The sequence below is a fragment of the Vigna umbellata genome, chromosome 6 (genome assembly GCF_029865625.1).
Source record: "Vigna umbellata cultivar VRB3 chromosome 6, Vumbellata_1.0, whole genome shotgun sequence".
Classification (NCBI taxonomy): domain Eukaryota; kingdom Viridiplantae; phylum Streptophyta; class Magnoliopsida; order Fabales; family Fabaceae; genus Vigna; species Vigna umbellata.
The window spans coordinates 35,155,058-35,168,166 of NC_142170.1; the positions used below are offsets into that span (position 1 = coordinate 35,155,058).

Below are 13,109 nucleotides of genomic sequence, written 5' to 3' on the forward strand. Positions count from 1 at the left end.
CTAATGATCTTAGCTTGTTTAAGATTGTTTAAAATATGTTGAATATAACTTGTATGCTTTCGTTGTCCAATATAGAGAATTGCTTGTAATATTGTTTGGTCAACAGACTCAACTTGTTTCTCTTCACTTCACTTGACTCTTTGAAGGCGTGGACTTTCTCCTATACTTCTCTTCAGAAAGAGCACACACTAGTGAGTTATGTGCTTTTGATTTAAGAAGATACCTTTGTATTTTATCGTCTAACCCTTTATCTCTCTCCAATAACTTGCCCTTATCGTTTAAGGGTATGTAGTTTCCATTTTCAACTACATCTCACATGTCAATGTGACTAGATTCATAGAATGCAATCATTCTATGTTTCTGAACTTTGCTCCTTTAAACAAAGGAGGGTGATTAACAACGTAGCCTTTGTTATCCATCTACAAGTAGGATCTTTTCCTTACGTCCTTTTAGGAACTAACCCCTAAGGTTTGCTCTTATACGAACTGAAACACAGGAAAACACTAAAACAGAAAGGTGGGTTGAATAGTATTTTAAACCTTTTCACAAATAGTTTTTAATATTACTTTGCATGGGTTAGACGATCTGCAATAGTAGTTAAGCACTTAGGTTTGTAAAAAGCATTGAATGGAAAACTTGTTTGAAAGCAAAGGAACTAAAGCACACTTTGATTTTATACTAGTTCGCTCCAACCTGAGCTACATCCAATTCTCCCTTGAAATCCTTAAAGGGGTTCCACTAAAAACAAGTTTAACCACCTTGATTTAAAATTTAACCAACTGGTTAAACGATTTTCATCACTTTTGGTATCAACACTATTTCAACTAATTATAACATTTAACTCTAGTGAGTTAAACTTTACAGGTGTTTGAATTCACTTATAAATCTAAAACAACAAAGTGTTTTTGAAAGCTTACAAGACAGAAGATTACTTTCATAGAGAGGATATGAGAACAATACAATAAACTTCTAAAAACTTGTAAAATATTTTTTCAAAGATAAGTCTTAAGACCTTAATGAAAGATGTAGAGAGCGTATAGCAATAATCTTGATAACAAAAGTTCTTTCTTCTTAACTTCATGAAAACTTCTTTATATAGACTTCTTAAAATAAGATCCATTAGTCAGAGTTTTTGACTTTTTTCTAGGGATGTAGCCTTTAAGATACAGTCAGAAGCTATGTTGCATCTTGATAGAGCAACTGTGTTGAGCATACGAATAGGTAGAAAGCATGTATGAGACATTCCTTGAATATCCTCTTGTCTCTTAGCATTATTCTGATTTTGAGCATCCTTTTTTATAAAGTTGATAATTTGTACAAAAAAGAGAGCACAACATAACAAACAAAAGAGTACTAGAATGTACATGCATCAAAGCGTTAGACGACCTAACCTTTTAGGCATGACACAAGTATTATCGTTTATAGCTTGTCTATTTTGAGTAACTTTAAAGCATTTAGAATATATAGTGTTTAGCACGGGTTATATGTATCATAGACAGTCTAACTTTTTATTAGACGTTTTTGCGATTAGACGTTTTGTTATGAACTTTGTAGCATTTAGCGCTTGTCAACCATACGTTACACGTTCTTATACTTTTGGATGCTCTTGTATCATTTAGACACTTAAAAAGTAGTGTTTAACACTTCTAACCAATTATCTTAGACGATTAAGCATTATTTCATTTTAGACATTATGTTAAACTTCAAAACAATGTTTGCTTCTTAATAGTTACTTCACTAAATATGTAATGAAGACACTTAATTATTCTACAATAATTTAAAGAGAAAGAAGACACTAAAATAAATATCAAATCTTTTTATATAGTTAACTATTAGTTTTAACCTTTTATTACTTAAACCACGAAATCAACAAATCAGGATTAAAAAATAAAACTTTCATAAATTGTCTTATATATATTTGAAAATTATTTTGATATTGATATATTGATGAAGACATGGTTACACTATGAATTTGAAAATATTTTTTATTAATGATGTCATGATTGAACTTGATTAATATTTATACTTTAAATTTTGGTGTGATAGGAGTAATTATAATATAAAATGAATCATATAGTTATAAATTTTGGGTAATATATATGGGATAGATTTGTAGCATCAACTTTGATACCTATAATTATTGATGGATAAATATGACATGTTATTTATCTTTCTCCATTCTAAACTTGATTTCACCCTCCCCATTCAACAACACACACCAAACACGAAACAAAAGTGGAAGACCTCAGCGTTATGAACTTTGTTCTTTGAAGCATAGGAATGAAAATAAAAATAAAAATAGAGTCATTAACAAAAAAAATGTTAAGTAAATCATTCTGAATTAAGCCTACAAGATATGTATATTGACATGGCTTCAACAGGTCATCAACCAAGAGCTAAGTGATATAAAGTTGTCATTTGAAACTCTAGCTCAGAAACTGACCCTGAACTCTTCTAAAATCAACTCTTCTAAACTTAATAAGAGGCTTTTTAAAAGCCCCAACCCATTAAACCCTCACATAAAGTTTGTTGAGTTAGGGTTAGGATAGCTCATTTTTAATGCATTTTTAATTATTTATTTCATTTTATTTAAAAAATTTGTTCAATAATTTTCAAATTTTACATTAAATTTTACTTTTTTTTTCTTTAAATATAAATACTGGTTTTATTAAAAGCTATTCAAAATAATTTTTTAATTGTAATCATATTTTATATACATAATTTTATTATTTTGAAAGAAAAAAATGTTCCAAATAAGCAATTTTTATAAATCCAAAGATTACTTATATTAGAATATAATTGTAAAAACATATTTTCTTTTGATTTTTTCGTGTTTTTGAAAGTTTTTATGACTTTATTTTTATAAACTAGGTAAAAAAAACTATATATATATAAATAAACTTTTAACTTATTTTTTGTTTTGACAGTGCATTTCAGTTTAAAAAGAAATGATTTTTCTTTAAAAGAATCATCTATAAAAAATTAAATAAGTTATTATTTTTATAAAATAATACTAATATAACAAACATTTTCGTATGTAAAAAAATTAAATAAAAATACACATAATTTTATAAAATTAAAAAAATAATAAAAAACTAAATGTTAATTTAGTTACATAATTTAATTCATAATCGCATTGCTGGGGGATATAATTATATTAGACAACTTTAAATAATATTAGAAGTATATTATCAAAAATAAAAGTCAATGTTAAAAAAACTCATAGACGGACTCTAACCCTATAATAAAAGATTTTTTTTGGGCCTTGTAAACTTTTTTGGTGTCAACCCATGTGGACCAAATCTAATTTCAGAAATCTTCAAATTGGCTAGTACTTTACACTTTAAAAATGATTAATCATTTTTGTACTTATAAGATCAAAAGAAAAATATCTCACACTTCCAGAGATAAAAGGGACCTGTAATTATAACTTTTACAAACGAATAAATAAAATCACATTTTATACAAAATTATTGATGTTAAATATATACAACTCGCATCTATAATATTATAATTTCAACTTAATATTTAAAACTTAATACTTTTTTCACTCAACATTAATGGAAGGATTACATCAATCTTAGGAACATTCTATTATTAGTAATAGAATGAATCTAGTCGGATTTAATTATGAAAACTTCAAATCAAAAGATAAATTTATGAAACCTTTTCAGATAAGCTAACTTTTAAACCTAATTATTGTGACTATATGATCTACATTTACTTATTCCGTCCTTTCTCTCTCTGCCTCGCACACATATGATCTACATCTACATTTACTTATTCCATCCTTTTCAGATAATCTCACAAGATTCTCTTGGTTACAATTTATTAGAGTTAACAAATCACCAGAAATTCATTAAATAAAAATGTAAAATTTAAGAAACTTTGTGATTTTCATTAAGAATTGTGTTCAAAAAGGCATTGCACAAAATATATTCCTATTATTCATCTATATATATCTTCAAAGGAGAATAGCCCAAAATCAAAATATTATAAGTAAAATTCAAGGGTAAACTATTTATAGAAGGGAAATGATCCTTTTATACCCATTTTTTTAAATATCCACTTCACAACTCTTTAAAGACGTCATAGAACTTGCTGCCAAGAGAGATCAATACAACTAATCAAAACCAAGATTTACCATTATGATACCAATATCAGTGCTTATTAGCATGGAAACTGATAGAACATGATAACCACAAAGCGTCTTAAAAGAAATCGTATGAAGAACAGCAATATATACATAAAATTAAATTACATCCATAATGAAAGCAGTATTAATAGCATCGAGATACCAATGTACTAAATATTAAAGCCTAGGACCAACCAAACAGGGCACGAATAACACCAAGTATGCCACCACCAATGAGAGCTTTTAGCAATCTTTGCTTTGTACTTGTGTATGGTGGGTACCTAACTGATGCATCACCAATAAAACTGCGATAGAGAACTGCCTTTTTGTGGCTAAATGCATCAAATGAGAATTTCCCGTGGTATGCCCCCACTCCACTCTCACCAACTCCTCCAAATGGCAAAGTATGAACCGCAAGCTGCATTAAAAAAGCCACATTTAATATGAAGAAACTGATTTCAGGATGAACCAAAAACAGTAAATACATGGGTCGGAAACAACACATTCTATTTAAAGAATCTCCTAGTGTATATAATGAAATCCGAAAAAATTTTAAGATATTATTTTGAAGTTATTTTCTTTTAATCTTCTACAGTAATACAATTTATATCATTGCCTCCAGTCTTTATTTAGTCTTGAAGAAGATTTAAGTGATAAATTATACTGCTGTTCTGCTTGCACATAAGAATCGGAGGTATTCAAGGGTTAGAGTATAAAAACAATTACATGTAAAGTAGTGTCATTGACAACCACGCCGCCAGCTGAAATATTCCTAACAAATAGTTCCTTGAGCTTCTTGTTATTTGTAAATATATATGCAGCGAGAGGCTTTGGTCCTGAATTGATCACAACAAAGCTTTCTTCCAGTTTGTCAACCTGTTTCAAGAAAAAGAAAATGGGCTTACCATAAAAGGTACCAATCATTCTTGAGCAATTTGAAAAACTGTGCATAAATGTTTTCATTAGACTACTCACTACGGTAAAAGCAAGAAACCAAAGAAACTAACTAGATTTTTACTATTATCTCACAAAACAATCAGTGTGGTGCAATGGTGTCTTAACACCTACCGTGAGGATGGGAAGTAAAGGACCGAATATCTCCTCACTCATAATCAAAGAATCCCGTGGGACATCCAAGAGAAGAGTAGGGCTAATCTTCCTGAAATGTTGAGAAAAGAAGAAATGCTAGAGTCAATATCAATTCTGTTTCACTAAATCAAGAATTTTTCCATAAAGTACCCCGAAAAGTAAATGCAGAACTCACAATTTGCTTTCATCCGTTTTGCCTCCATGAACAATCTTACCAGAAACCTTATCATCATCCAAGAGCTTTTTCAAGCGATTGAAGTGATTGGAGTTTACAATACGAGACAAATCTTCTGATTCCAATGGGTTCTTTCCATAAAATTTCTCCAATTCAGTCTTCAGCGCATCCACCTAGAAATAAGAGACAGCAAGCACTAAACAAACAGAAAAATAACAAATTTCAAATTACAATTAGGAAAAACTTATTACCAACTTGGGAGCATATTCTTTTGTTGTTATAACATAATCTGGAGAAATGCAGGCTTGTCCATTATTACAACCCCACTTTCCGGCAATTATTCGTCTTGTTGCTACCTGGACAATTCAAAATCAAATTAATTTAGATAAAAAAAATGCAAAGAGGTCAGAGTGATGGTAAGTACCGGATAAAAATAAAACATGACAACGTATACCTTTAAATTGATGTTTGAATCGACTACAACTGGAGATTTTCCTCCGAGCTCCAGCACGACTGGTGTAAGGTGTTTTGCAGCAGCAGCCATCACAACACGTGCCACTCGTCCATTACCTAAAAATCCAACAATTACACGGGACACATTGTACTAAACTTATAAACAGAAAATCCAGGATCAGACACTAGAAAAACGATAATAAAGTGGATTTCTTGAATAGGACTGGCACTAATAGTCTAACAATATGTTACAGATTACACACACAGTCAATGCATCTGAAATTTTAAAACAAGTACAAGGGGACTTGGTCACAACTCAACCAATTGAAAGAAGAATAATGCTCAAGAGCCAAGAGAGTCAACACTAATTTATCTCTTATTATCCTCAATTATCCATATATTGTTTAGAGCACTTTCAAGTGCCATAATACCTATAAGCGACTTCTTACACAAATTTCCTGTTGCGTATCAATTAGATACAACTTTCCAAAGTTTCGACTTCAAATTTCCATCATGTTTTCCGAAGGATATATGACCTAAACTTGAGAATTGACGTATGCAGAACACATTTTAATATGCAGGGATACTGCTCAAAATTGTTATCTTGACTATCTCCATGACCAATAACAGTACAATCTATATGTATTCCAATCTTTACAAATCGTTAAACGATAGAAATGAAAGAAGAATTTCAAGAACAGCTATATAAAAGTTTATAGATTAGATGCCTATGATGCCTAAAACATAATTAAGAAATGAAATACTTCCGTTGTTATCCACCAAACTAAAGGAATATAAACTTTCATTGTTAGCAGACTTGTTAAAGTAATAGAAACAAGCAATATTGCATATGTATGATCGCTGATAATAGCATGCATCAAACTATCCACATTGATGTTTTTGTAGCATGCATGTGAATTTTTAGGACCTTAAAGAACAAATGTTATGCTCAAACTGATCTTTTGCAATCAAAATCAAAATCAAAAAAATTATAATGTTCTTTTTTTCTTTTTTGAATGCACGTGTTGAATTATCCAAAAGGGGTGTCAATATTTGTATTATGTATAATAACATAAATAAAGAAAAATGCTTGCAAATGGCTCATTCGAAAATCTATGTGGCCCACGTCATTTGGATGGACTCACATAGATTTCGCCAAATAATAAACAGTTGAAAAAAGTTAGTTACGGTATATCGCGAACAGCACAACATGCCTCAAAAGAGAAAAAAAAATTATCAAAGAGAGCAATATCATTTCAGGATTCTAATAAGCCGTCAAGAAAACAGAAGAGTTGCAAACAAGAACCTGTATAGAAAATTTTGTCCCACTTTTGCTCTAGCAATGCGGATGTTTCATCAACTGCTCCCTCAACAACTCTAATACATGAGTTATCCATGTAGTCTCCCAGCAGTTTTGCCATCAGTGATGATGTGGCTGGGGCAATTTCTGATGGTTTTAAAACCACAGCATTACCAGCTGCTATAGCTCCAATGACTGGATCAAGTGACAAAACTGGAAAGATAGATGGAAAATGTAATATTATCACCACTATAGATTTTGAAGAGCTTGGAGGAGAGAAAAAGGTGAGAAATCAGCTCAAAGCAAATGAAACAAGGTCATCAAAATATTAACATACGAAAAGGGTAGTTCCATGCCGAGATGACTAGCACAACCCCCAGTGGCTCAGATACTATTTCAGCTGAAGAAGGAAAAGTTGCGAGTGAAGTTTTGACCTGCAATAAAGGGAAATTCATGTGATAAATAAAAAAGAATTGTGTCGAACAGTATCAGGAAAGAAATGCACATAAATATACCTTTTCGGGATATATCCAATGTTTCAATTCTTTGAGCGCAACTTTACTTGAGTTTTTCAACATAGCAATCTGCAGCACAAACCTACCCCCAGTTACGAGAAGTTTGAAAATATCATACCTACACCATTGTAGAAAATATCGACACAACTTAATAAGTGCGGAAACTAGGTTTCATTCTACATTTTCAGATTCATGTCCTTATTAAAGGCTCCAAAATGTTTGGTAGTAATTATTTCTTAATCTCTAAAAGAATTTAGTATCCTTTGGATAAAATAGATTTAGTCTCTTTCCTATCTAAGGGTTATTAATAACTGGATATACACGGGACCACTGATTTCACATCATCGGAGATCTCCAATCAACGTGTACAGTATCAACCTAAAAAACTCGTTCAAAATCAAGTGGAGAAAGTTTGAAAAACAAGATAGCAAGGATAGAAGCCTAAGATATCAAAGTCCAAAATTTTAAAAGTAGAAATAGCCAATTTAATAAGCATACACTCAATGAAAATTATCATTGCAATTTCAAGAGCTGTAATTAGAATTGCCAGCCATTACTCAAAAAGATAACAATGTAAAACACCAAGACACCAAGGATCTCCTCCAAACGCAAAAATTTTCTTTTTTTGGTAACAAATGTGAAAGGCGAGGATGCACTACTTTAAGAAGGATGCCAGGCATACCACAGGTCTCAGACGAAAGCTTATATAGGAACTTCATTGGACTGTTCACATTTATTACTTTTCAATCCTACAGGTTTAGGTAATCCTGATTGGCACATACTGTCCTGCTTAAACAAGCACATAATGTGTGAATTGTTTAGTACTTAAAAAGTAGTACCAAATGATGTGGGCATGCGCCATTTAGTAACTTCATAGCCAGAGGTATCTCAACTAAACTGAAATCCCTTTTGTCAACCGCATTAAAGAATAGAGGCGCTTCCGAACAAGTTAGTGTGATCATACATTCAACTTCTCTTACAATTTGCTGTCAATCATTTTTTATCCTCTATCACCTTACTAATTTCCTAAAACATTATTATGACATCATCAGCTTCTCTCCCGACTTTTTCCCTTCATCCACATACCCCAAAAATGCTGTGCCCGTAAACAGTTTTCAAGCAACAAACCTTAAACGCTCAATTTAATTAAAAAAAATAATCAGAAACCATAATAGAGCAAGGATACAGTGGCCTGCAACAACATATCCAGTGACAGTAGTTTAAGTAACCAGTTTGAGTGCTCTGCATTAAACGGTACTGGCAACAAATTCAGTCATTTAACCAACTAAAAATGATAAAGGTTCATTTACCCTTGTGAACAAATATCTCCTCATCCAATCACATACCGCCATATTTATATGGGTTGATTTTTTTATTATAACAAATTGAAAAAGAAGAAGCATAAGAAACAGTTATTTTTTATCAATTCACAATTTCTAGTTGTCTGCCCGTTTTTAGTTGCCTAGATTAAGCCACAAGTACTGGCGTTAACAAAATCCATGGATTAAAACAGCCAAACGACCTGCAGTAGACTCACAAAAAACTCCGAGGCCCACATATTGACTCATCCTAAAGCAAAGAGTGCACCATTAATGCTCACACCAAACCAACCAGTCCCAAACGGCAACGTTTCCACCACCACAGGCAAAGAAAGGCGAACCGCAATCCCACAGACAAATAACCAACCGATAAATTCAATTATACCCCTTCCAACAAAACTAAAATAAATAAATAGAAATATCCCCAAAACAACACTATGCAACACGTCAACACCGAACACAAAAAACATTGCTCAGAAAAAAAAAAAAAAAAGGCCGTGACACACGGCATCACTCAGTCACCGTAATAAATGAAGCTGCACAAAATCTCTATCACGAAATCCACCTGTGAAGAACAATTTTCGAAACATTCCTCTTCCACTACCGAGGTCAAACGACACGCACCACAAATACAGAGAAAGTAAAACACAGAGAGTAACAGCGAGAGCGGAATAAACAACAGCACCTCGTAAGCCACAGTTTCGAGCGGCGGCTTCGCGAGGTCTTTTCGGAGTGCGTCGATGATCTCCGGCTCGTGATCGGCGACGAGTTTCTCGAGCGCTTTGAGCTGCGTCACTCGCCAATCGTAACTGCGAGTTTTGCCCGTAGCGAAGGCTCCACGCAACTCCATCACGAGCCGCGACGCCGCCGGCGCGTCGAACGCACTCTCCGTGGACGTCGTTTTGTCTGATTCCTGAGACGACATTGCTGCTGTGCGTGTTGCGTGCAAAACGACACCACAAAAAAGGAAGAAGAAAAATACCCGATGTGGAGCAGTGTTGAGTTAGGATATCCAATCTTATAGCTTACACAATACAGACAAAGAACAGGTTTTACTACCTTGAAGATTTTTAACTTGTTTGGGTTCCAGGCTTTTCACAGAAGGATAATATCATTATGATTAATCAATTATTAATATATTAATAAAATGAAAATTTGAATTTTATATTTATTTAGCATTAATTAATGATTAAAAATGTGATATATGTTTCTTAGAGCGAAAAATATCTTTCTTTATAAATTTACAATGATATGCTGTGTTATCAACTTATCTTACTTAACAAGGATCCAATTGTATGCTTTCTTATTTTGTTGATATGCCTTTTTTATTGGTTAATATAAAATAATGATAAGACCGTAGTTTATGCTTTACGCACATTATTAAAACATAATGACTAATTGATATGTTAACTAAGGCAGATTTGAAGAATTTAGGCCAATAATAGTTGTAGATAAATTGCATACTTTATTACAGTGTTTTAAATATTTTAAAATATTAATCATAGTGGTTAGGTTTATTTAGAAGAATTGAAACATGGACAGCAGTTTTTCTTTTAATTTTAATCATGTTCACTAGACATGTTAATGATTTTTATATTTAAATACATTTAATATTTTCTATAAAAGTTGTTGAATTTTATTTAATTCATTTAACATTTATTAATTTTAATTAATGATATGAATACGTTTCAACATATTTTAGGACAATTAGGTACAATTATAAATTGTAACAGTAAATGATTGGTAATTTTATACTTCTAAATTGAATTTAAATATAAGTTTTAAGTAAATAGTCCAATTAAACAACTTTATTTTACAACAATTTAAATAAGAAGAACTCTAGAGAATAAGATTATTACTTCAACTCTTATATTCAACATTTCAACTCTCATATTCAACATTTATGCTCTGTTCGTTTAAGTAAATGGTATTATACATACAGACGATAAAAATAAATAATATTTGATGTTCGCATGATTTGATTTGAGGATGACATTAAGAAAAGATTTGCAGATTAATCATCTACTACATCTCGCATATGAGGAGGAATTTGAAAGAGTTTAAATATTTTTATTATATTACCCCTACACTTTTTAAATAACTTACTAGATAATGATGTTTTTACATAATCGAAAAATATTTTTTAATAGTAATAATAATAATTATTATTATTATTAAAATAATAACAATAATAGTAATAACAATAATATAATCTATTTTTTTAGTTCTATATTAATTTTTCATTAATTCTAATTATTTTAAAATAATTTTTATCAAAAAATATTTACTCACAAATATCATTTTATATTAATACTACCATTAAAAAAATTGATAATTTTAATTTTTTATTTATTAAAATATTTTTTTATCAATTATACTAGTAAAATCTCTCACAAACTTTTATAAAATTTATTTTTAAATTTACTCTTAATTACTTTTCGAATCTCTTCAAAATAACAATACATACATTACTCTCAATTTTTCTCATATCTATTACCCACTCTCTCGTATCGATTTATTCATTCTCACTCAAATCTTTCCACTTAAATAAAAACATCGTTTTAGATGTGATTTCACCTAATAGTATAATATAAACATATTATCAATAAATCATAACTTATCTTTACTCATCATCTCAAATATTCATTAACTTTAATCAATTTTCTTTTATTTATTTCTCTAAATACTGTTTTTAGAATTTAAAATAATTTTACATCACATTACAAATGATTTATAAAATTTATAATTACAAAATTTAATCAAAACAGAATAAATATACTTAAATTTTAATTGTAAAATAAACTATAATAAATTTATATATGTAAAAATACTTATTTTATTTATATTTTCATTATTTTAAAATGATTATTTATCTATATTATTAATAAGGTGAATTCTCTGACAATTTTTTAATTTTATTATCTATTTTTAAAATTTTAAATTATTATCATAATATAAAAACATCGATACAATAAAATAATTGTTTATAATAAAATTATTTATGATTTAATAATATTTTTTATTTCAATAATTATCTATATTATTAACCAAGAAACTCTGTCATTTGATGTATAATTGTTTTTTAATTTTATTTATTAAGTAACTATTTTTTAAAATTAAAAAAACTACTTATGATAAAAATATCATCTAGACATTAAAATAATTTTCTATAGTAAAATTCTTTTATAGTTTAATAATTTTTTTAAACTATAAAATAATTTTTTAATAATATTTGTAAAATTATTTGATAGGTAACAATTAGACAAACTCACGTGTTCATCTAATAAAATTAAAAAAAAAAAAACTATTTGATAATTGGCTAGTTGATATGTTATGGGAGGAGAGTATGGTCACACGATGATGGAAGCGCGTAACGGACAAGGAAGTAGCTTGTCCCTTTGGAAGTTGTTTCAATGTTCATTGCATATGTTTTGTCTGGTCTCCATCATTTGGGAAGTTTAATTTACAGAAGTTTTGTGGTCCTAACACTTTCTTTATAGCTTGGTTAGTTTATTTATTTATTTATTGTTACTTTAGGTTTAATTGGAATTTTTTTATCGTTTTATATATTGAAATTGTAAGAATTCATTTTTTTTATAGTTTAACTGATATATTTAAATGTAACTTGTTATTCTAATTTCCTCAATTGAACTTTTTAAATGTTACAATTACATAGTTGTAATCCTCTCATTAATTAAAAATCTGTTTACATCAATACCATAGTCTTTCAACTATACACTATATTATTGACTAAAAGTTAATTATTACTATTTGAATTTTATTTTTTTATATAATAAATCTCTTTTATAATTTTTAAGTAATATTTTTTTTAATAAGTGTTGATAATAAAAGCGTGAAGCAACATATTTATACTATTATAACATGATTTATGTATTCCAAAATCTTTCTGATAAACATTTAAACAAATCTTTTTGATAAACAATTTTTGATAAAAATTGTTAAAATAAAACAGATAGTTAGGAAAAGTCTTTCTACTTAAAACCGGGAAAGTTCAATTGTCACTTGATTAAAATAATTGACATACTTTGTAACGCTAATTTAAGTTTAAATCTTATATTAAATGATAAAAAAATTAAATAAGATATATAATGAAAAGGATCTA

The 13,109-nt window shown here is 29.6% G+C and overlaps 1 protein-coding gene across 3 annotated transcripts; it reads right to left on the reverse strand.

Annotated features, from left to right (window-relative positions):
- Window positions 1-4,124: 4,124 nt before the first annotated feature.
- On the reverse strand, window positions 4,125-9,984 carry LOC148197330 (aldehyde dehydrogenase family 3 member H1-like). Of its 3 annotated transcripts, none has more exons than XM_088092826.1 (10): window positions 9,672-9,984; window positions 7,668-7,736; window positions 7,490-7,586; window positions 7,159-7,365; window positions 5,854-5,969; window positions 5,651-5,755; window positions 5,400-5,572; window positions 5,204-5,294; window positions 4,862-5,011; window positions 4,125-4,553 (listed from the first exon to the last, which is right to left on the reverse strand). In XM_088092826.1, exons 1-10 carry the CDS (start codon window positions 9,909-9,911, stop codon window positions 4,320-4,322), a joined length of 1,482 nt encoding a protein of 493 aa, XP_087948952.1. In that variant the 5' UTR covers window positions 9,912-9,984; the 3' UTR covers window positions 4,125-4,319. The 3 variants fall into 3 exon arrangements, with proteins under 3 accessions (XP_087948952.1, XP_087948954.1, XP_087948953.1); XM_088092828.1 differs by lacking the exon at window positions 9,672-9,984 and adding an exon at window positions 9,205-9,240; XM_088092827.1 differs by lacking the exon at window positions 9,672-9,984 and adding an exon at window positions 9,190-9,240.
- Between the last annotated feature and the right edge of the window lie 3,125 nt (window positions 9,985-13,109).